This window comes from Musca domestica, unplaced genomic scaffold, assembly GCF_030504385.1.
Source record: "Musca domestica strain aabys unplaced genomic scaffold, Musca_domestica.polishedcontigs.V.1.1 3, whole genome shotgun sequence".
NCBI lineage: Eukaryota > Metazoa > Arthropoda > Insecta > Diptera > Muscidae > Musca > Musca domestica.
In genome coordinates, this window is record NW_026712299.1 from 1,327,945 (window position 1) to 1,353,839 (window position 25,895).

Sequence of the window (25,895 nt, forward strand, 5' to 3'; positions counted from 1 at the left end):
CCATTCTCTTCATTGCATTTTGAAATCAATTTTAAAGCTATTCTAAATTCGATCTATTGCAAATTTATTGCAATCTTTGCACCGCACGGTTATTTAATGAACGCACATTTTTAGAGGGCAATGACGTTGCATTTTAATTAGCTGCTTAAACGGGGCCTATACTTATACATACATCGAATGAATGCATACGCCATATTGATTCCTATTGCATTTATTTTATTTTTTCGTTCAACCTGCATTTAGGTTCTCCTCATATATCACTTCGTAACCATTTTCGCCCGCGTGTGTGTGTGTCTGTCTATTTTTTATTGTTTTTCGCTTGCCTACAATTGAACAAAGAAAATGCCAAGCAATCACCGTTTCGATAGCAAATTAATTTGCAAAATCACGCAAACCTGAACCGACGACACCACCACTGCCGCCATCGCCACCGCCAACGACGCCGAAAAGCCATTAAAAACAATTTTAGAAATAGTTGTGATTTTTTTTTTGTCCCTACAACAAAACGTGCATTGTTTAGTACGCTTTGGCTTTAAACGAGAAACTAAAAACCCCTAAAAATGAAAACTGAAAACCCATAAAATTTGTTTAAAACAATTACGAATGGCATTGGCAGAAGAAGATATGGTTCTTCCCTCTGCCTGCATGTGGTATTGTCAATGCAAAAGTGCCAATCAGCCTGCCTCCAAATCCTCTACTGCTCCTCCTCCCCCATGTGGCATGTGTTGTGCATTTCCTATGAAGCTCGGCTGCACTTCCAAATAATACATCATGAGATTGATAGTGAAATAGTTAAGCAAACCAATAACAACAATAAAAGGTGAGGGCGTCGATATTAAATTGCAAATTAAATTTATTTGAGAAAATGGCGAAGGAGCTTCATAAGTCGCTTTCGACTTTGAACTTCGATTTTTTTTATTGGAAATCCCCAAAAAAATACGTTTTGGATTATTGTTGGAAATCCCTCCAAAGGGGTACTTTAATATGTATGCAACTCTTGGCCCACACCATAAGGGTAAGATAAAAAAACCAGAAAAGAAAGTCTTAAAGTCGGGCGGGACCGATTTTATGATACCCTATACCACTTTGCTAATTTGGTAGAGCTCAACATAACAATTAAAAGTTTTTTTTGGGAGAATTCAATCATCCACCCTATGATTATAATTTAAAGTTCAAAGGACTAAATATGCCGAAGCATTTGTATCTTTTAAATTCGGACTTGTATTGCGCATTTGATATATATGGGAGCTATATCCAAATCTTAACCGATCTTGATAAAATTTGTCGCAAAATATTTCTGAGCTGTATTTCATATATTTCCCTGAATATCGTTGTTACGGAGTGCATATTACGGCTGTGGGTAACAAATATAACAAATCGGATGAACGATATATATGGGAGCTATAACTATATCTGAACCGATCTTCACCAAATTTGACATACTAGCTTCTAGACTCAATTCGGTCGTAAGTGCCAAATTTCATACCATTTGGGTAAATATTAGACGTTTGGTGCACAATAGAATGTAAATCGGATGAAGTTATATATGGAGATATATCCAAATCCGAACCGATCTCGATAAAATTTAGCAAATGTATTTCTGAGATGTATTTGATATATTTCCCCAAATATTGTTGTTACAGAGTGCATATTACGGCTGCAGAGGACGAAAATAACAAATCGGAAGAACAGCATATATTGGAGCTTTAGCTATATCTGAACCGATCTTCACCAAATTTGGCGTACTACCTTCTAGACTCAATTCGGTCTTATGTGCCAAATTCCATCCCATTTGGGCAAATATTAGACGTTTGGTGCACAATCAAAGGTTAATCGACCGAAGTTATATATGGGATATACATCCAAATACGAACCGATCTCGATAAAATTTAGCAAAGGTATTTCTGAGCTGTATTTGATATATTTCCCTAAATATTGTTTTTACAGAGTTCATATTACGGCTGCGGAGGATTAAAATAACAAATCGGATGAACAATATATATGGGAGCTATAGCTATATCTGAACCGATCTTCACCAAATTTGACATACTACTTTCTAGACTCAATTCGGTCGTATGTGCCAAATTCCATCCCATTTGGACAAATATTAGACGTTTGGTGCACAATAAATGGTAAATCGGACGAAGTTATATATGGGAGTTATATCCAAATCTGAACCGATCTCGATAAAATTTAGCAAAGGTATTTCTGAGCCGCATTTGATATATTTCCCTTAAATATTGTTGTTACAGAGTGCATATTACGGCTGCGGAGGACAAAAATAACAAATCGGTTGAACGATATATATGAGAGCTATAGCTATATCTGAACCGATTTCGATCAAATTTGGCATACATATTTTCAGGCCTAATTTGGTTGTATGTGCAAAATTCCATACTATTCGGTCTGATATTACACGTTTGGTCCACAATAAAAGGCAAACACGGACGAAGATATATATGGGAGCTATATCTAAATTTTGAACGATTATCTCCAATTTCAATAGGGTTCGTCCTTGGGCCAAACAATTGATTTGTGCAAAATTTCGTGTGGATCGGGTAATAAATGCGAACTGTACTTTATTCACAAAAATACATGGACAGACGGACGGACGGACGGTCAGACGGACGGACAAGATCAAACACGATCATTTTGTTTGTTTGCAAACTGCTGGACAACGAATTTTTTCTCATCGGAGAATACCAAATTTGGCAGTTCACCACTTTCGGCCAAGCGAAGCAACTCGTTAGCTCTTTTGAGTCTGTTTTCTTTCTGTTGCGGTGTAAGTTCTTGCACTTTTTGGAATTTCAGTGGCCCGAAAATACCTCTGCGATATTTTGGCCCACTCCCGGCGAAGCGTTTGCTTGAGGTGATCGACACTTTGGTATTTTTAAGTGCCAACCTGGCTTTCCAAAATCCTCCAGACATAGTGCAACGGATTGGTATCCGGAGATTTTGGTGGCCATTGCGCGCTGGAAATGAAGCGAGGAACCTCAATTGGTAACCATTAGTGGGTGGCGCGTGCTGAGTGCGATGGTGCTGAGTCCTCTTGGAATGTCCAAGGTCTGCGGCCAAAATGTTTGCGTGTCCACCCTTAAGAATATTTTCGCCATAATATTCGGCATTTTTTTGATGCCATTGTCGATTAATATAAGCGGAGAGCGACCATCGGCTGTTATGGCGGCCCACACCATCACCATGGCCTGCGCTTGAATTCTGGTGGCCAAACGGAGGTGCAAATTTTCAGCTGATCCTTTAGCAAGTAAACACGACCATTTTGTTTGTTTACAAACTGCTAGACAACGAATGTTTTCTAATCGGAGAAAACCAAATTCGGCATTTCAAAACTTTAAGCCAAACGAAGCAACTCTTTAGCTCTTTTGAGTCTATTTTCTTTCTGTTGCGGTGTAAGTTCTTGCACTTTTTGGAATTTCAAAGGCCCAATTATACCTCTGCGGTATTTTGGCCCATTTCCGGCGAAGCGCTTGCTTGAGGCGATCGACACTTTTGGTATTTTTTAGTGCTAACCTTGCTTTCCAAAATACTCCCAACACAATAGTCCAACAGATTGGTATCCGGAGATTTTGGTGGCCATTGTGCGCTGGAAATGAAGCGAGAAACCTCATTTTGTAACTATTCTTGGGTGGCGCGTGCTGAGTGCGATGGTGCTGAGGAATACTGCTGGAATGTCCAAGGTCTGCGGCCAAAATGTTTGCCTGCCCAAGGCTTTAAAACACCCTCCAGAATATTTTTGCGATAATATTCGGCATTTATTTTGATGCCACGGTCGATTAATACGAGCGGAGAGCGTGCCGCCATGACCGGCGCTTAAGTTTTGGTGGCCAACCGAAGGTGCACATTTTCATCTGACCTCTTTGACAAGTAAACACGATCATTTTTTTTACAAACTGCTGGACAACGAATGTTTTCTCATCGGAGAGAGCCAAATTCGGCAGTTCACAACTTTCGGCCAAGCGAAGCAACTCTTTAGCTCTTTTGAGTCTATTTTCTTTCAGTTGCGGTGTAAATTCTTGCACTTTTTGGAATTTCAAGAACTTTACCCCGAGCTCTTTTTTCAATATTTGCCGAATGGAATATTGAGATATGTTCAGCTCACGAGTGATTTTTCGGCCACTGCGACACGGGTTTCGATCAAGTAGCTCCTTTACTTTTCGAACCATTTCTGCTGATGTTGCTGTTTTCTTCCGTCCACTTTCTTGGCGTCGGGCTACGCTACCAGGTAACGAGCGAGGGTACGAGACACAAAAGATTTATTCACATTTAAATGCTGCAGTGCTCTAACGATAGCCACTTGGGGTTTTCTAGCTAAATATAAAGAAATCACACTATCACGCTTGAATTCCATCACGAATAACTTTTGTTCTGGAAAATTCTCACCAAAATGCCTCTGTACGCTTTTAAAAAATATAATGAGCTATCACTGAAATAATTTTAACAGCTGTCGGACGAGTGACTTAGAAATGACATCAGTCTGAAGTTGGTTGCAGTTTTTTTTCATCTCACCCTGTATATGGTCGCATACTATCCTCCCATCCATCCCTCTCTATTTGTGAGCTATGCCAAAAAAACGTATGCCCCGTAGTCTTGCCAAAATTTCCACTTAATTACAGCTGACAAACGTGAATTAACGCGGTGGCAAAAATTATAGCACGTAATTCATATTGAAAATAATGGTATTTATACAGACGTTGATGTTACCGCACATGACATCGTGCTGGGTTTTGTTTGTTGGCTTTTTTGGTTTGTTGTTTTTGTATTTATTTTTTTAGTTATTCATAGGCTTTATTAGCATTTCTTGGTAGTTTGGGCAAAATAGCTTATCTAACATATGTATAAGTTTGATCTTAAAATTACATTCATTCCAAGAATTATCAGTCAAAAGAGACTGGCTCTCCGTAGATGATTGTCTTGATTTTGGTTCAAATGTGGTAGAGTTTTTTTTCGTTTTAAGCCCACTAGCTGTTCATAGTTCATAAGTTAAGAAAATACAACAACAATAACAATAAATCGCATTGATGTTCATTTCACAATCTATTTATATGTATATGTAGTTCGAACGTGTACCATGACTTTGAGGTATAAATGTATGTATGTGCATACGTGTGTATGCGAGTTTGTGTAAACATATCACAATGATAATACAAATATCACATTCGAAACTTTGCGACGACGACGCATTGTTTTTTTGCAAATGTTCTTTACTATAGACGAGATGGTATTCCAAGTTCCACAACCCACTGATTCACTTTTCAGGGGGGTTGCATGGAGGGTATTTGATCCATGGAAGAATTAATATAGGTATAGGTCTATAGAAGATCTTCAACTCATGAAAGAGCCATATCAGGAGTAAGAAGTTCTTGTAGAGGTCTCATATGCTAAAAAAAAGCCTGCAGAATATATGTTGGAGCTTTCCTAGAAGTTCTTTGGAATTAAGAATACCAATAGAGGATACTCTGTGTCTTAAAGTTTAATGAAAGATCTAGTCGGCCTAAAGGTCGCATAGACCTGGTTGTCTAGACATAAAAAGACTATCTCTACACAAAAACCGTCAAAAAAATTCACAGAGCTCAAGGAGTCTTCCTATATTTGAGGTGAATATCACTAACAAACTTTCTATTTACCGATGATCTAAACCCTCTGGAAAGTATTCTTAACTGTTACTAAACGTAGAAACCTTCACAAATTTTTCTAAACGTAAACAACTTTTAAACTTATAAACCTAACGTCTTCTGGAACTAAAAACAAACTAGTCTTCTAGACAAAAAGGGCCTTTTCCGAGCAAAATTTTAGAAGACCCCTTGAAGGTATTCTATTTACAAACGATCGTTGGGTCTTCTATATCCATAGGACTTTTAGAGAGCCTTCTTCACATAGAAGGTCCAACGGAAGTCTTTCATATAAAAATTCCGTCTAGTTGTCATCATGTCATGTCATCACTACATAAAAGTCCTTTCTGAGTCAAGGAGTAGGTCACTTGAAAGTTTGCTGTGTACTGAAGATTCCAAAAAGGTTATCCACACAAAATACCTCCAAATTTTTTCTACACCTTCTATCTCAAAAGAACTAAACATGTTCTTCAAGAAGATCTTAAGTTTTTTTTAACATAGATGCCCTATAGAAAATCATTAAACCTATCCAAGGTCCCCGAAATGTTTTCTATGCATGGAAGACCTCTAAATGACCTTCTGAATGTAGGCGACTTATATAGGGAGTTTCAGCTGGAAAAAAATTCAAAGGGTCTTCCAAACCTATACTAGTCAACGGCACTTCAGTCATAGAAATCATTCCTCTAAACTTGAAAATCCTTCTAAAATGCTATTATGGATACCAGGACTTTGGTTTTCTCGCCAACCAAACCATCTAATGTAATGTAAAGCAGACCTTCGAAAGAGCAGCTAGATACGGTCTAGAATGTTCAGAAGGCTTTTATAAGGGTTTCTATACACGGCAGATTTCCTATTTGCAGAATGGGAAGACCTCCCATGATAAAAAGGGTATTTTTTACAAAAGAAACCAAGAAGGTCTGCAATACCAAATACCCTTTTATAGGCCTTCGAAAGGCCTTCTCTACATAGGAGGCCTTTAGATGGACGCCCATGTATAAGGGCTTCTCTAGATAGAAGATCTTCTTCCTATTGAAACATGACAAAAATATCATCTTTATATAATAATGCTAACATAGGGGACCTGTAAAGGGGTATTTTCTGGACTGAAAACTTATAGAAAGACCCTTTCGTATAGAAGACCAGTTAACATATAAAATACCCGTAAAAATGATATCCTTGGTAAGAGGACCTTTAAATAGGTTTTCTCAAGATGTAACTCTCCGTACAGAAGACCTCAAAATTTTTTTCTTCGTAGAGAAAAACTCCATAAGGTTTTCTCTCTACAGAATACCTCATGAGGGTATTTTCCGTACAGAGGACTTCGAGAAGGTCTTTTAGACACAGGAGACTTCGAAAAGGTCTTTTTTCATAGAGAAGACCTCAAGAAGGTATTTTCCGCTTAGAACATCTCGGGAAAGACTTCCTCTCTGTACAGAAGTCCTCGAAATGGTTTTCTCTGTATAGAAGACCTGGAAATTGTATTCTCCATACAGAAGTCCTCGAAATGGTTTTCTCTGTATAGAAGACCTGGAAATGGTATTCTCCGTACATAATACCGCGAGTTGGGCGATGGTCTTAAAGAACCCCTTAAGATTGGACATTTTGAATGCCTTCATCCTTCGCAAGACCTTAAAAATTCTTCCTCCTTCAGAAGACCATACAGAGGTTCCTTTTTTCAGAGAAGTTAGGAAAGTCCTTATTCCATAGAGGACGTTTAAATTGTTTCATTTCTGTTAAAGACATTAAAAAGGTTTTTAGTTTTATACAGAATACATAAAGGAGAAACTTCTTCTATAGAAGTCGGTAGGAAGTACATACGACCTGAGATCTTGAAAATATCCATTTTGGATGGAAGGACTTTAGAGTCTTCTTATGGAAGACCTTTCACATTTTTTTGGATAGAAGTCTTCTGAAGGTCTTCTCTGTAAGAAGAAGATATTTTCCTTAGAAAAGTAGTATTCATTATAGAGGTAGGGCTTTGTGTAGAAACCTTTAAAATATTTTCTTTATATGGAAGATGTATATAAGGCCTTCGCAATATAAAATACCTTTGGAAATTCTTTTTCTTTATAAAATATATTTTCTTACACATAGCTTTAAGAAGTTTTTTCTCTATAGAAAAATTTGTAGAATATCATTTTTGGCCTTATTAAAAACAACATACTTATAAAATCTGTTTTGTGCAGAGGTCTTAAGAAAAGAAGAGCTTTGAGTGTCTGAGAGATTTTTGGAATATTTTCTAAGTATTAAAAGCGTCTAGATAACTATCGATATAAGGGTACCTCTGACAGACATTTCATGAGTAAAATACACGTTATATATAGACAATCTTTTGGAGGTTTCCACATGTATAAGACCTATATAAAGTCTACAAATCTTCTGAGAGTAGAAGTGTTTTCAAATGTCTTCTTGAGATATCTTGAAGATATACTAAAAGCCTATCTCTAATTAGTCTTCTATGTATAGAAGCTCTCAAGAATGACTTTCCGCCACTAAATTTTTTTCCGATAAGGCATTTAAAATTCGGTGCAATCGCCCTCCTCTGTACATAATATTATCATCTTCTACTTTTTGGCCACATTGCAAATGTTGGCTCTTAAACGCAAAAGAAAAATATCCACAAAACTCGCAGCAGAGCAAACAATACAAAAAAAGATTTAAACGTCATGTGAACGCTTGGCAAATGTCTGAGGCTGCAAAAGTGTCAACAGCTCATCAAATATTCAAAAATTGTATGAAAAATACGCATTTTTTCAATTTATGCGATTTTTTCCGCATGTACGTATGTAAATACATGCGTTGAGATGAGACGATTTAATGACGTTCCAAACACTGTCACCCATACACACATAGTCACATAGTGAGTAGTGGCACTCAATGAATTTCAGATGGCTGAAAAAAAAATGGCAATCAGTCAGTTATTCATTGAGTCAATCATTCAGCCAGTCAACGCCATGCCATGCTCTACTAAATCAAAATCAAATAAAATTTAAATCATAAAAATTGGGAAGCGGGGTTTTCGCTATTGTGGCCACCATTTAAATTTGAATGGAGGAGACATATACGCACACACACAAACAAATTTTGAGTTATTTGTATTTTTCTTGTAGTAGCATCATAAATGAATTTAGAATAAAATATTTCCCGGTGATTGATGTGAAAATGGGAAAATCCGTGTACCAATATTATGATGGGCTTATGTATAGTTAATGGAGTGTAGGAATACTTACAAAACAGTCATGTTTTATTCTCAAACATTGACAGAACATTAATTGTTTATCAGAAGAATTTCATGGGTTATCAATTTTCGAATTTATAAAAATAATTTTCATAATTTAATTTTTAAACATGTGAGTAAAGGCTATAGCCATGCGGGGCCGACCAAGTGATACCCTACAACACTACAATATGTTTGAAAAACCCCCTAATGTCCAAATCCATCTTGGAAGATTTCGCTTTTGAAATTTTGTCACGGAGCAGTGTTCAGATATTACCCTTAGCATTTTCACCAGGGACATTTTCTCAATATGTACGCATTCCGTCGAGCTGTTAGTTGTTGTGATCCATTTTACAGCTAAATATAATCCAATGGTCATCCAAAATGCTAGAATTCTTCCCTGCCCTTAACCCTCTTCTCAGGCGTGTCGATTGGCTTCAATTGTGTGATCAGGAATTTATTTCCTATTTTTGATTCATTTGAGCCCCTAAATATTTTGCGATCATCTCCAAAAGCAAGAGGCTCCTCTGTATCTCCAAATTTACACTCATTTATATGATTTGCTTGTCTACGATATTTGACTATATTCGACAACGAAATCAGAATAAACCAGTAAAGAAAGTCTAAAAGTCGGGCGGGGCCGACTTTATGATACCCTACACCACTTTGCTAATTTAGTAGAGCTCCACATAACAATTTAAAGTTTTTATGGGAGAATTCAATCATACACGCCATGATTATATTTGTAATTTAAAGTTCAAATGACTAAATGAGCCGAAGCATTTGTATCTTTTAAATTCGGAATTGTATTGCCCATTTGGTGCACAATTAATTTGAAATCGGATAAATATATATATAGGAGCAATATCCAAATCGGAACCGATCTCGATAAAATTTGGCAAAGATATTTCTGAGCTGTATTTGATATATTTCTCTGAATATCGTTGTCACGAAGTGCATATTACGGCTGTGGGTAACAAATATGACAAATCGGATGAACAATATATATGGGAGCTATAGCTATATCTGAACCGATTTTCACCAAATTTTATATACTGGCTTCTAGACTTAGTTCGGTCGTATGTGCCAAATTTCATCCAATTTGGGCAAATATTAGACGTTTGGTGCACAATAAAATGTAAATCGGACGAAGTTATATATGGGAGCTATATCCAAATCTGAAGCGATCTCGATAAAATTTAGCAAAGGTATTTCTTAGCTGTATTTGATATATTTCCCCAAATATTGTTGTTACAGAGTGCATATTACGGCTGCGGAGGACAAAAATAACAAATCGGATTAACAATATATATGGGAGCTATAGCTATATCTGAACCGATTTCGATCAAATTTGGCATTCTTATGTTCCGGCCTAATTTGGTTGTATGTGCAAAATTCCATACTATTCGGGCTGATATTACACGTTTGGTGCACAATAAAAGGCAAATCGGACGAAGATATATATGGGAGCTATATCTAAATTTTTACCGATTATCTCCAATTTCAATAGGGTTCGTCCTTGGGCCAAATAAATGTTGTTTGGAAAATTTCATCTCAATCGGATAATAAATGCGACCTGCATTTTGTTCGCAAGAATACATGGAAAGACCGACGGACTGACATGCATAAATCGACTTAGAATGTGTTTCTATGCAGATCATAAAAAGGAACTATGGGTCTATCTCGTTTCCTTTTGCCTGTTATAAACAAATGCACAAAGACATAATACCCTGACCACCTTGTGGTGTAGGGTATAAAAAGCCAGACGTTGTCCATTCTACCCACTGTCCTAAACTCTAACCTCATGCGAGATTTCGTGTCCTTTGATTTCTATTTGTGACCTTTATAACGGCTGCAAAATCAGGAACATTTTTAGTTGTTGGTCCATTTCAACACCTAAATATAATGCGGACATCTTTAAAAACAATAGGCCTAGCCCTTCTGATCCTAACTCTACGCTTGTGAAAATTTTCGTGAGGATCAGACGATAGTTGTAATCTGTATATTACAACCCCAACCTGTGTTGTAAGTTGAAAAAATATTACAAAATATACACTTCTCCTGACCAGCCCTGAGCTTTAACCTCATACCAACTTCCGCTTCGATTGGCCTATAATTGCGACCTGTAGAGCAACAGCAAAATCAGGAAAAATTTGTCCATTCCAACCCCTTAATATTATGTGATCATCTTGAAAAGCAATAGGCTCTAGCCCCACCTCCACTCTAAATTTCGTCAAGATCGGGCCATAATTGCGACCTGTAGAGTGATTACAAATTAACATGGACGGTCGGACATACATAGCTAGATCGACTCAGCTCGGCGAAATAGGTAGATCCATTTACACTTCCCTATGTGGGAAACCAATATTTCGAGGTGTTACATAATTTTTGGCTCAATCAAACTTATAATACCCCCAACACATAGTGATGTAGGGTATAAAAAATATTAGATCAACTCAGACTGAAGTATTAGTCTTGAGCTGTAAATAGTCCCGTTTATTAAAATATGTTATTTAATTTAATGCCTTAAAACCAAGTTAAGATTTGTAATTTCAATTTTGCCAAGAATCCACCCTTAGAATTTCGAAATCCTTCAACATTAAACAAAAATATTGCGAAAATAAAATCCGATATTTCCCTCTTTTGTTGTCGTTTAAAGCATTGAAATTATGTTTCCACACGATATTGTTTTTTTTTTTTGCCGTTGCGTTGCTGAGTCGCACACCGACCACATAAAAGTTATGAAAACTATTAATTTTTATGACATTTAATAATTACATTTTGAAAAAGTTCGACATGTGAGAAAAACGTTCTGTAATTGCAAACATTATTCTCAATTTATGTAAATATTAATAAAGTGAAAATGTTTGCAATAAAATTTATTGTTTATGGGAAAGGTCGAAATAATGAGAATATGAGTATTGAATGTTTATTAAATTTAAAATTACTAGAATGAATGTATATTGTAAGGGATAGAAAATTGACCCTAATACAAGCCAGGATCTGAAGGTCTTATAAAGTCCGTTTATAGGTATACCTCTCATAGTGGTGTAGAATATAATAAAGTCGGGCGGGGTTGACTATATTATACCCTGATATTAGCCATTTGGTACACCTGAAATCCGATAAAGATATACATTGGAGATATCCACATCTGAACCGAACTTGCCACATATAAGGCACTTATTTGTGAGCTGAAACTGTTATCTGGTGCCAAATGTCATTCTTGTGGAATGCATATTATGCATGTGAGGGACTTAAAACCCTAAATTGGAATATACATATATATGGGAGCAATAGCTATATCTGAAACGATTTTCACCAAATTTGAAGTATTTGTTTCTGGGCTGAATTCGGTCGGAAGGGCCAAAATTCAGTTCATTTGGGCTGTAATTAGCCATTTGATACACAAAAAACCTGATATCGGATAAAGATATGTACGGGAGCTATATTGAAATCTGGTCCAATCTCCATAAAATTTGACACAGGTATTTTTTAGCTCCATAAGTTATTTGGTAGTGCGTATTACACATATGAGGGACTTTACCCCATATCGGATGAAACATATATATGGAAGCTATATCTGAACCGATTTTCACTAAAAAATGAAATACTTGCCTCTATGCTGAATTCCGTTGGTATTGCCAAAATTGAGTCCTTTTGGGCTGATATTAGCCACTTGGTGCCCCAAAAAAGCAGAAAAAAATATGCAGGGTGAGATAATAAAAACTGCAACAAAGTCAAACGTCATGTTTTTTGATTTTTTTTTTAATTTTATTGAATGAAAGTCAAAAATGTCGGAAATAGCATCAAATTTTAGAATAAGTTTGGATTTGTTCGAATTGGTCATCTTTGGCACGAATTATGGCCTTCAAACGGTCAATGAAACCGTAACACGCTGCCCGAATGTTGCTCTGCGGTATTTTGGCCCATTCCCGGTGAAGCGCTTGCTTGAGGTGATCGACACTTTGGTATTTTTTAGTGCCAACCTTGCTTTCCAAAATATTTCAGACACAATAGTCCAACGGATTGGTATCCGGAGATTTTGGTGGCCATTGTGCGCTTGAAATGAAGCGAGGAACCTAATTTTGTAACCATTCTTGGGTGGCGCGTGCTGAGTCCTGTTGGAATGTCCAAGGTCTGCGGCCAAAATGTTTTCGTGCCCAAGGCTTTAATACACCCTCCAGAATATTTTCGCGATAATATTCGGCATTTATTCTGATGCCACGGTCGATTAATACGAGCGGAGAGCGACCATCGGCTATTACGGCGCTTCACACTATCACCACGACCGGCTCTTGAGTTCTGGTGGCCAACCGAAGGTGCATATTTTCAGCTGACCTCTTTCGACCTATTTTGTTTGATTACAAACTGCTGGATAACGAACATTTTCTCATCCGAGAAAACGAAATTCGGCAGTTCACCACTTTCGGCCAAGCGAAACAACTTTTTAGCTCTTTTGAGTTTATTTTCTTTCTGTTTTTTTTTTTTAAGTTCAATGGCTTTACCTCGAGCTCATTTTTTAATATTTGCTGAATGGAATGTTGCGATATGTTCAGCTCACGAGCCATTTGTCGGCCACTGCGACGCGGATTTCGATCAAGTCGCTTCTTTATTTGTCGAACCATTTTTGCAACTGTTTTCTTTCGTCCACTTCCTTGACGTCGGTCTACGCTACCAGTCTCGCGGTAACGGGCGATGGTACGAGACACAAAAGATTTATTCACATTTAAATGCTGGAGTGCTCGAACTATAACCACTTGTGGGTTTCCAGCCAAATATAAAGAAATCACACTATCACGCTTAAATTCCATCACGAATAACTTTTTTTCTGGAAAATTCTCACCAAAATGCTTTTGTACGCTTGTAAACAATATAATGAGCTGTCACTGGAATAATTTTAACAGCTGTCGGACAAGTTGCTTAGGAATGACAGCAGTCTGAAGTTGGTTGCAGTTTTTTCATCTCACCCTGAATATTGATTATGGCTATCAATATATATACTTCAACAATCCAAGTTTATAGTCTTTATGGTATCGAAAAAGATTTTTTTTTCCGATACGTCATCAATTTGTTATTTGTTTTCCAATGTTGGTCCTCCAACAAAAAGTCGTTGCTCTGCTAGACGCCTGTTAAAAAAAGAAATGTTTTTAGACAATTCAAGTTTGAAATATGTTCCACATTTAAAGAAAAAAATTTATTTTCAGCCTTCCCAAAATATTGTTTGCATATTTCGTATTTAACTTATATTTACCAACCCCCCATCAGTTTTTAGCCTCGATCGACACTTTCCCCAATATTTTTTTTTTTTTTTTGTCACAGTAGGTAGGTTTACTTTCTCTAATTTTTTGGGTCTGTTTTTTTCAACCGAAAAATGAGACCGACAATTTCATTTCAAACCTATATAGAAGAAAAGTTTTTCGGGAAAAAGTATCTATGGTAAATTTTAAATTTTGTACAAAATGTCCTGGTAAAATCACGATAAATGGTCGATGTTATAAGAATGCATGAGAAAACCGCTGTGTATAAAAAAATCAATATCAGCCACTTCGGTTAAAAATTTTTCCCGAAAATCAAAAATATGCTGGTGTCTTTGCAATGTATTGTTATGGTGAGTTTCGGAAAAGGCAAGAAGTAAATGAGATTCTCATTCAATTGTAAATGCAACACTCTTATAAAGATTGATTTTCACCAAAGTTGCCATATCAAAAAGCTGAAAAAGCCAATGGACCATTCCCTACGCCGGGATGAAATCATGATATTAGTAGTGATCAGTAAATATTGCAAAGCTCTGTAAATAGAAGTTAAATTATGAAAAATTTAGAAAAGTCGAAATAATTTTTACGAATTTTTTTATAGATATCGTCTATGATATAAGAGCACCATTAAAATATTTTTGACCAATGGAAACCAAACGATACTAGTTCTGGGTATTTTTTTTATATCGAATCTTAACAATCATTATTTTTTAGCGGCGCGTGTCTGTGAAACTAATTTTCACACAATTATGTGAACTTTTTAATTCATTACACACATATTACGAAGTTATATAACCTTGAATATATTTTTCAACATAGCGGAGTTAAGCAATTTTAAAGCCAAATACCAATGAAAGGTGTTAAAACTATTCGCCTGAACGTTTTATAAATACTTTACTCATTTCCACACTAGGAATGTATTTTTGATTTCTCCAGTAGACCCCAATATATAATAAAAACATGTAAAAAGCTGTAAGTTCAGCCGGACCGAACTTGGAATACCCTCCACCATTTTGAACGAATTTGGAAATTTTCAAAAAATAAAATCCGTTCAAAAATTCTGTTAAAATCTTAAAAATACCGAGTATAGCCGTTATATTAGGGTCTATACGACGACGTGGACCTGCATAGGTAACATTTGTCATAAGCAATTACAATATTCAAATGCGAAACTTGACAAAAAATCGGTGAATAATTTAGCTAAAATCAACAAAATACCGAATATCGGGAGGTACCATTATATGGGAAATATCAAAACGTGGATCTGCACAGAGAATTTTCTGTCATAGGCTGTAGTATCCATTACGAAATTCTAATACCAAATTTGAAACATCTTCGGTGAATGATGTCGCTAAAATCATCAAAACACAGATTATCGGGAGGTACCGTTATATGGAGGCTATACGAAGACGTGAACCTGCACAGACAATTTTCTGTGTTTCTGTGTATCCAATACGAACTTCAAACATAAAATTTAAAACAATTCCGTTGAAAAATGTCGCTAAAATCATCTAAATACCGAATATCCGGAGGTACCGTTATATGAAGGCATAAAGACGTGGACCTTCACACACAATTTTCTGTTTTAGGCTGTAGTATCCATTAAGAACTTCAAATACGAAATTTGAAATTTGAAATAATTCCGCTCAATAATGTCGATAAAATCATCAAAATACCGAATATCGAGAGGTACAGTTATATGGGGGCTATATGAAAACGTGGACCTGTACAGACAATTTTCTGTCATAGGCTGTAGTATCCATTACTAACATTAACACTGTATTTGAAACAACACCAACATAATATACATTCTTGTAAAATTTTATCAACCTACTTTATTTCGTTCGCAATCTTGAGTGATTCCACAGACTGATATGCGGTCGGACAGGCATCGCTAAATCGAGATAGAAATTTATGCTGATCAGGAGAATATATATACATATTGTAGGGTCTAAAATGTATATTTCGAGGTTTTACAAACGGATTGGCAAACTTAATATACTCTCCATACTATGATGGAAGGCAAAAAATACTTTTACATTTTTTGATTTAAAAATTCTTCCACAACTTCATCTCAAGGTGTAGAGAAAGCATCTAAAATGTTATTTCTAAATGTTAACCTCAAAATAGGTGACACCAACGCCTCGGGGTATCCATTACAGTTTTTTCAAATGGATGAAAATAAAAATGTGTCGTTTATATTTTTTCTGTATTGTCAGTGTGACATACACATGTATATATGCCTGTACATCAATAGAAGGTCGAAAACATACTGATGAATATTTACACATGGAATAAATGTTTCTTAAAATGTTGAAATTTGTCCCTGTTCAATACGTCTGTTTTTGTATCCATATGTTAATATATGAATTTTTTGATTGACATCTGTCCATTTAAAAAGAAAATAATTGAAATACGATCTTTGATCGGATGTCAAACAGAATGAAGACTATAACAAAATTGAAAAAAGTGTTCAAAGCTAAATATATAAAAAGTTCTTAACAAATTTAAATATCGGGAAAGGTAGGTATAGGACTCCGGCTGATTGGAGCTATATCATCCCAAGGAAAATTCCCATTAAAATGCAGGTTACCAACCTATTATATTAATAACGACATGCCTCATGAAATCAATAGTTCTTTTCTGATCCGCTGTCGATTTTTCAATTAAAGTTTCTTGTCAAGGATGATTCACATATATTTCCATATTTTGATTTTTTTTTAAGTATCGCTTCAACTGGACCAAGGTTTTTGCGATTTTTGTGTCCTGCAGAAAGTATTTAAAATCATTACCATTTGAAGTAAAATACAATAAGTTTTTGCCTCCAAAAACCCTCATTATTCAAATCTCTTACCAAATTATTACAAAAACATCAATTCCACGTGTTGGAAACCTCAACCATTAAATGTCTCAAAAAAAAAAAAAAAATATTTGTTGTTTTTTTCTATCTATTGGAAATTGAATATTTTTTTAGATGTGAAAATTGATACTTTAAACAAAATTTTTAGAAATAAAAAAATATATACGAATCACGAGGTGAAAAATAATTGTTTTGTTAGTATTTTTTTTTCCTTTGTGATATTTTTTTCTAATTATGAAAATTGACACCCTTGGAAAATGTGAAGCGGAAAAGGGTGTAATTCCAATAGGTGTGATGAGAAAAAGAGATGTGAAATACAAATATTGTGGACCCATGAAATGTATTGAAGGCATATTCGATTGCGACTTGAAAATGTTTAAAAAAATATCTCAGAAATTGAAATAATTTAATAATTTGCCGACAGATGTATACCCTCAGATAATGTTCGATTATGAAAATTAATTTTGACTTTTGTCATGAATATTCAAATGTTTGGCCCACTATAGAGTAGGTACCGAAGGAATGGACCAATATTGTCCATTTCGTATTAGACGCATAAAATATGATATAATTGCGATGTGCCAGTTTTGGGCTATATCGACCACTTTCTTCACTTTATATGAGATGTGTGATAATTTTTAGAAAATGTTAAAGTGTGCGTGTGTTACCAGATATAGTCGATCGAAGTATACCATTTTCATACTTCATAAAATACAGATATATATTGGCATGGGCAAAATTTATATCCAATTTTATGGAAAATCACAAATTCTATATTCATCTCAGGTTTCTTGTTGAGAGAAATATGATAGGTATAACAGGCAAAAGTATTACAAATTGTGACCCTTTGTGGATGAGGTGCCAGACGGGGATGGCAAATATATATCATCTTCACAACAGATCTTGTGTTAGCAAAAAAGTTTGTCTGTGTGAAATTTGAGAAGATTTGGATGTTTATTTCGCTTCCTTCGATTTTTTTTAAAAGTCCACGGTTCTGGCCCTTATATGCCTTCGATTTTTTTTAAAAAATCCACGCTTCGAGCTCCTTATGCTATCACAAAATGTTTAAAAATCCACGCTTCGGGCTCCTAATGCCATCAAAAAATGTTTAAAAAATCCACGCTTCGAGCTCCTTATGCCATCACAAAATGTTTAAAAATCCACGCTTCGGGCTCCTAATACCATCAAAAAATGTTTAAAAATCCACGCTTCAGGCTCTTATATGCCTTCAATTTTTTTTTAAATCCACGATTCTTTCCCATGTATGCCTTCGATTTTTTTTAAATTCCCGCTTCTTTCCCTTATATGCCTTCGAATTTTTTTTTAAATCCCCGCTTCATTCCCTTATATGTCCTCGATTTAAAAAAAAAATCCACGCTTCGGGCTCCTAATGCCATCAAAAAATTTTAAAAAATCCACGCTCCAGGCTCTTTGTGCCTTAATTTTTTTTAAATCCACGCTTCTGGTTCTTATCTGACTCCAAAAAATTTTAAAATCCACGCTTCTGGCTTTTATCTGACTCCAAAAAATGTTAAAATCCACGCTTCTGACTCCTATTTGCCTTCAAAATTTTTTCAAAAAATCCACGCTTAAGGCTCTTATGTGCCTTCAATTTTTTTTTAAATCCATGCTTTTGGCTACTTTGTGCCTTAATTTTTTTTTAATCCACGCTTCTGGGTCTTATCTGACTCCAAAAAATTGTAAAATCGACGCTTCTGGCTCCTATTTGCCTTCAAAAATTTTTCAAAAAATCAACGCTTCAGGCTCTTATGTGCCTTCAATTTTTTTTAAATCCATGCTTTTGGCTACTTTGTGCCTTATTTTTTTTAAATTCATGCTTTTCCAAAAAAAAGTTAAAATCCACGCTTCTGGTTCTTATTTGACCCCAAAAAAAAGTTAAAATCCACGATTCTGGCTCCTATTTGACCCCAAAAAAATGTTAAAATCCACGCTTCTGGCTCTTATTTGACCCCAAAAAATGTTAAAATCAACGCTTCTGGCTCCTATTTACCTTCAAAAATATTTTTAAAAATCCACGCTTCTGGCTCCTATTTACCTTCAAAAATATTTTTAAAAATCCCCGTTTCTGGTTCCTAATTGCATTCGAAAATATTTTTAAAAATCCACGCTTCAGGCCCCTATTTGCCTTCAAAAATATTTGAAAAAAATCCAATCCTCCGGCTTCTATTTGCTCTGAAAAATATTTTTTTAAAATAGAATGTTTAAAAAAATATTCTTGAAAACCTACAATATCATTTACACCTCCTTGAAAGCATATTTCTAAAAAAATCCACGATCTTAACATGAGCTTGAAAAGTTATTCTTGAGAATCCACTCCCAAATAGGTCTTCTAAAAATGTTATTTAAAAGTTCACGCTCTCATATCGGGTTTTGGGTTTAGTTCTTTAAAAACAAAAATTTCAAAATTCACGCATATGTTTGGTTTTGAAAAATATTTATAAATACCTGGTCTCATTATGGACCTGAAAAACTATTCTTAAAAAATTAATGTTCTCATTTAGGGCTTAAAAAAATAATCCTAAAAAAACACTCTCTCATTTTGAGATCGAAAGAATATTTTTAAAAAATTCCATTGTAAAAAATGTAAAATAAATTCTCTGATGGTGAGCTATATTGAGCTCCAAGTGGGTCTAATAAAAAGATTATTAAATCTATCCTCTCATATTGTGGTAAAATAAAATGAACCTTTCTTAAAATAAACCTTTAAAAATCTCTGCTTTCATTTTGAATTTGAAAAAAATATATTTTTTATAAATTCACGCTATTATTTTAGTCTTGAAGACATATTATTAAATACCTGGTCTCATTATGAATCTGAAAAAAATATTCTGTAAAAATGCACGCCCTTATTGTGGGCTTCAAAATATATATAAAAAAATCATGCTCAAATTTTAGGATTGAAAAAGTATTTTTAAAAAATCCATTCTCTCATTTTCTCTGAAAAATCCGCTCTCATACACTCTTATAGCTGTGGCAACGCTTCAAAATCATCATTTAAGGTTCTTATAGGCCTTTAGAAAATATTCCTTAAAAATCGACAGATTCTGTTATCATGGACCTTTATAAACTACTTTAAACCAAAACAATGGATACTCTATTTTTGAACACCCTTTTGTCAATGTCAATCAGTCAATCAACATGCCAACAAATACACTCACACACACACGTGTATGCGATGACACTCGTTTTAATTTCAAACCAAAATATATGTGCATAATTATCGGTCATACACAATTCATGTGGAATTCTATATAGAAATGGAAATGGTGAAAATTTAATGCCATGGCAAATAAATTTAATAATTTGTGTTTCAATTTAGATTAAATCAAATGCTATGGACTGAACGAAACAGAAACAAAAAAAAACAACTACAAACTATAATTAGAAATAATTTTTCCAATCAACAAAAAGCCAGCAAAATTAAAACACCGGAAATAAATTACAAAGAGAAAAACTAAATAACAATTTATAAAAAAATAGAAACAAAAATAGAGTGAAATTGAAAAAATAACTATACAACAAAAACAACGATAGAGAAAAAAGCTGTTTCCCCACATAAAATGAAAAATCACAATTTAGTGGATTATTCGATGGCGTCAAGTAAATGCAATGCGGCCGCCGCACCCCCACCACCTGCTGGCCAATGTTTGCCAGTAAATAATGCAAATTACAGTACAAGTAACCACCACAACAATAATAACAGCAGTAGCAACAACAACAACAACAACAATGATCACATTAGCATAATCAATTCCAACAAGAACAATTTTATCAATGGCACTACCATTAGCTCGGCAGCCATTGCCTACAACGGAAACGGAAATGTTAACGAAAGTCTGATCAACAATAAAAGCCTAACATCCACAATGGTCTACAGCAATAGCAACAGCAGCAGCAGCATCAGTAGTGGTAGTGGCAACAACAATAGCAGTTGCAACAACAACATCAACAACAGCAATGCAACTGCATTAACATTATCCTCAAATTCTACAAATTCAATAATGGCCACATCGTCCTCCCCATCAGCAACCTCTTATTCCGTCTCTGCATCAGCATCGTCTTCCGCAGGCCTGCCATCGGCCATGGACCAACATAGCTCCTCGATAACCACAATGGCAACAAACAAATCAACCAATACATCCAATACAACATCACCTTCCAGCCTCCAAGGTGCAACCACAAATGGCCATCATCATCATCAGCAGCAACAGCATCATTCTCAGCATCGTCAGCAGCAGCAACATCAACATTCGACCAGCCAGCCTCCACCGCCACCACTGCAGAATCATCAACAGCAATTGTATCCATCGATAACACCAACATATTGGCAACCGGCTCCAAATCCAGCCCCGTATTTAGTTCCAGGTAATTAGTAACAACAACAACACGAACATTAACTCTTATGACCGAACTAAAGCAAAATGTATGGACAAACTACTCCCTCTCCATCCCATGCTCTCTCTCTCCTCTCAATCGATCACAGTAGGTAAACAATGCAAACATGGTGGACACAAATACTTGTGTGACACCTGAATTATATCAACACATACACATGGGCACTGCTAAAATTAGCTGTTGTGTTGTCATTACAGTGTATTATGGGTCCTGTGAATGGGTTCGTCCTGCAACAACGAAAACAAAAAATAAACAAGCTTAATGAACAAAATACCTTTTCAATAAAGCTTTGAATGTTGATTAAGGACACCAATACGGGGAGTTGTTTTTCAGGAAATTAAAAAACTGTATCGTCCGGGTGACAATAGACAAAATTTAAAATTTTATATTAATGGAATAGTATGTTGACTATTTTCAGTAATATTTTTATATATTTGCATATACCAAGAAAAAATCTCATTAGGCCGTAAAAATATGCTTCTAAAATTCCATTTTCAAATTTCAGGCTTGAAAAAATATGCAATCTCATTTTGAGGTTGAAAACATATTATTAAAAAAGATATACTCTTTCATTTTGGACCTGAAAGTAAATTCCTTAAAAGTCCGCGCTCGCATGGCAAAACTGTTCTGGAACAATCCTTCTATTTTAAGCCTCCACAAACTCACTTTGGCTGGAAAAATATTCTTAAAAAATCTTTGGACTCATATAGGGCTTGAAAAAATTTGTAAGTATTAGAAGCTTCTGTTAAAAGCCTTGAAAAATATTCTTAAAAAATCTCTGCTATCATTTTGGACTTGAACATTAGTCTCAAAAGATGTACTCTCTCTCTAAAAAATATTCTCATAAAGTCGACGCTCTCCTTTTGGGTCAGAAAAATATTCTTAAAAAATCGTGGCACTAACATTTTGGGCTTGAATTTTTTTCTGAAAAAAATCGACTCATTTATTTTGGGCTTCAATAAAATATTGTTAAAAATTTACTCCAGAATTTGGGTTTAAAAATATTTTTTCAAAAATCCATTCTCTCATTTTGGTCTCAATTTGGAAATTTAAAAATTTTGCACTGGGCGACAAAATTTAATTTTTTAATAATTACAGAAGAAAAATCCAGTAGAGCAAAAAGGAGAAGCCACGTGTATCGGAGTTTGAAAATATGTATCGCAATGTAACCAAAATAGAGCAAGTTCTCCCCTCTTTCACGCTTTTGGAAATTTTCAGATGAAGATTGCTTGGAATCCGTTAATTTTCGGTATACAGTGTCTTTGGCAAAATTATAGATAACAAAACGAGTGAACCAAAGGGGTCTTTTTTGGTTCTTTTTCGAAAATATGGTTAAAATTTCCCCTTAGACGTGCCATAAAATTCTACTTAAGTCCCTAGAAGACTTAAAAAGTCAAAATTTTGCATAAATATTGGGAATTCGCCTATATTCAGATTAAACCCTTAAAAAGTTTCGGACGGAGTTTTCAAAAACCTTATATTTTGAGATATATTTCGCAACATATAATATAGAGCCTTGGAAATTGTAGAGAGTTTTGGACTAAACACCAAATTGTAGCATTTATTACGATTTTGTTATTTTTTTTATTTTGGGATTTTCAAAAGGGCTTTTGTTAAAGCCCTTCCACTAATTATTTTTTTTGTTTCCACAGTGTTATGAGAAAATCTATGCTTCCATTTAGGTCTTGAAAAAAACATTCCTTAAAACTCCTACTATCATTTTGGAGCAGAATAAAAACATTTCTAACAAATAGTTGATACTATTTAGGCTTCTGAAGATCCACGGTCTCATTTTGGGGGCTTAAAAATATTGTAGATTTGATAAAATTTTCCAAAAAATGGACTTATTTATTTTAGGTTTGAAAAAATATCCTTATATAGCTCAAACGACATTTTATGCTTGAAAAAATATTCTTAAAAAATCTTATGGTTCTTACAGGCATTAAAAATCATTAAAATCGTCTCTTAAAACTATATAGAAAAAATTCGGTCTCCCAAATATCCGGTTCGCACTCGATCTTGAACAAATATTTTTTAAAAATTGGCGATTCTATTTAGCCATTTTTGGCCTGAAAAAAATATTTTTGAAAGTCTATTTTGGGCTTAAAAAATATTCATAAAAAACACTTTATCAGTCTGGCCTTGAAAAAGTATTCCTAAAAATAAAAAATATTTAATCCCTAAAAAATATTTAAAAAATTTCCGCTCCCATTTAGACATTAAAAATCATTGCCTAAATCTACAGTAGGTCATATATATTTTTTAAAATTCTAACTTATAGCTTCTTTAGGTGTAATTTCAATGCTCTCAAAAAATAGTCAGTATAAGTAAGGCCTCCATATAAAGAAGCGTTCTGGTACTTGTCATTTTCGCACATAACTTAAGAGTGATAGAAATATTATATTACATCAAAAGTGGACTGATTTCCCATCCTTGAAGAGATATACGAAAAAACACTCTTTAATATTTTAGCAACTCGAAGGGACTATCGCATTGAAGAAAAAAATGATTCTAAACGTTGCAAATAACAATTAATCAATCCATACACCTGGTAATATTTATATTACCTGTGTCAGCTGCGATGTTTATCAAACATGGCAATGGAAGCAGTTCGCGAATAACTTTCTCAACAGAACACGCATTTTGATAAAATAATAAGCCGATACATGGTTAAATTATGGACCAATTTGAAGACGTTTGACAGTGAAACAAAACGTGCGTGAACTGTTTATGCGAATGTTACTAAAATGATAATAGCTAAAAAATCACCCTTTAAATATAAAATATCGCCATAAAAATAAATTGTCACATGCCGACACATATATTCTTGTCGGAAAACCAGATGATGCTCGTTTTATATAAAAACTACAAAATTATTATTATTATTATTATTATTATTATTATTATTATTATTATTATTATTATTATTATTATTATTATTATTATTATTATTATTATTATTATAATTATTATTATTATTATAATAATTATTATTATTATTATTATTATTATTATTATTATTATTATTATTATTATTATTATTATTATTATCATTATTATTATTATTATTATTATTATTATTATTATTATTATTATTATTATTATTATTATTATTATTATTATTATTATTATTATTATTATTATTATTATTATTATTATTATTATTATTATTATTATTATTATTATTATAATTATTATTATTATTATTATTATTATTATTATTATTATTATTATTATTATTATTATTATTATTATTATTTTTATTTATTTATTTGTTTTTTTTTTCAATTTATTTATTTGTTTTTTTTTTTAAAAAGTATATTTCTGTAATTAATGTATTATTTATTATATATAATAATTAATAAATTGTTTTGTTTTTTTATTTACAGGTAAGCATCTCATTTATAATTTCCCCCTTTGGGTTCGGTGGGTAAGTTCAGATATAATTGTTAATAAAATCTGTTTAAGTTTAATATCAAAAATTTGCCAATGTTTATATTCACGTGCTGATTCAAACAATTTTATTGTGGAGAACAGTTTTTCTACAACGGACAAAACACTAAAGGTCTACTATATATGTGAATCAGATATTTTATCATACTTTACATTTAGCAGTGCTTTGATTGAATTTTAACCTCTTTCATCGAATCAGTTGTAAATGAATATTAATATTCAGCCACGTTGTCTATCGAAAATTTATATTTGTGTGTTCTCGTATTTCAGTCTAAGTACACAAGCACTAAGTACATATTCTCTTTAGTTTATTTATTTTATAACTTTCGATCAGCTGAAAAACAAATACATTCTACTACCATATATGCACAAAATGTTATTAGTGATGAGACTTTGAATGCAATGGTACTTTTCCTGAAAATGTCCAAAATATTTTTTAATGTTGGCAAAAATCATGTGGGAATAATTATAGATATTTTGGGATGTCCAGCTCGCAAAAAAGGAGCTTTCCATAAAAAATGAGCAAATATTCCCGTTATCGGTACATTTAATAGATATTGTACTATCTCTTCTGCGTTTGCCGCTGTATATATTCGTATGATAGTACTAGCGCTCAATGTGAACAAATATTTACTTCATTAAAAATCGTAATGTTAATTACACTCAATTTGATGTGAAAAATACAACAAAAAAAAACACAAACACACTTTTTCTGAACAATTTAAAGACTAATAAAAAACATTAACAAATTGAAAAAAAAAAAAAAAAACAAAATATTTTTGTACTGTCTGTCAGTCAGTAAATGAAGTGAGGTTAAAATTTGCATTAATTGTCACATAATTAGATTTATAATGACTGGCCAAAAAGGTGGGTGCAGAAAACGTATAAAACAAATGGAGTACTTGTTTCATACCAAAAAAATAGACACCTATTAAAAATTTTGAATTTGCAAAAAAAAAAAAAATAAATAATAATAATTATAATAAACCTAAATGGTATGTGTATATAACGCCTATAAATTATCTACCATATCTCCAAGGCCTTCTACCTCTTGAAGAACTGTG

At 33.9% G+C, this 25,895-nt stretch overlaps 2 protein-coding genes across 6 annotated transcripts in view; both read left to right on the forward strand.

Annotated features, from left to right (window-relative positions):
• The window catches only part of LOC101894539 (CUGBP Elav-like family member 2), a 382,563-nt gene that overhangs the window by 224,866 nt on the left and 131,802 nt on the right, over nt 1-25,895 (forward strand). The gene's annotated exons all lie outside the window — the stretch shown is intronic.
• Nucleotides 1-25,895, forward strand: part of LOC131803452 (probable serine/threonine-protein kinase DDB_G0282963) — a 64,027-nt gene that overhangs the window by 9,907 nt on the left and 28,225 nt on the right. Inside the window, exon 2 of the mRNA XM_059124773.1 lies at nt 20,303-21,348. Within this exon, the coding sequence (XP_058980756.1) occupies nt 20,544-21,348 (805 nt within the window). The 5' untranslated portion in view covers nt 20,303-20,543. The remainder of the gene's footprint in view (nt 1-20,302; nt 21,349-25,895) is intronic.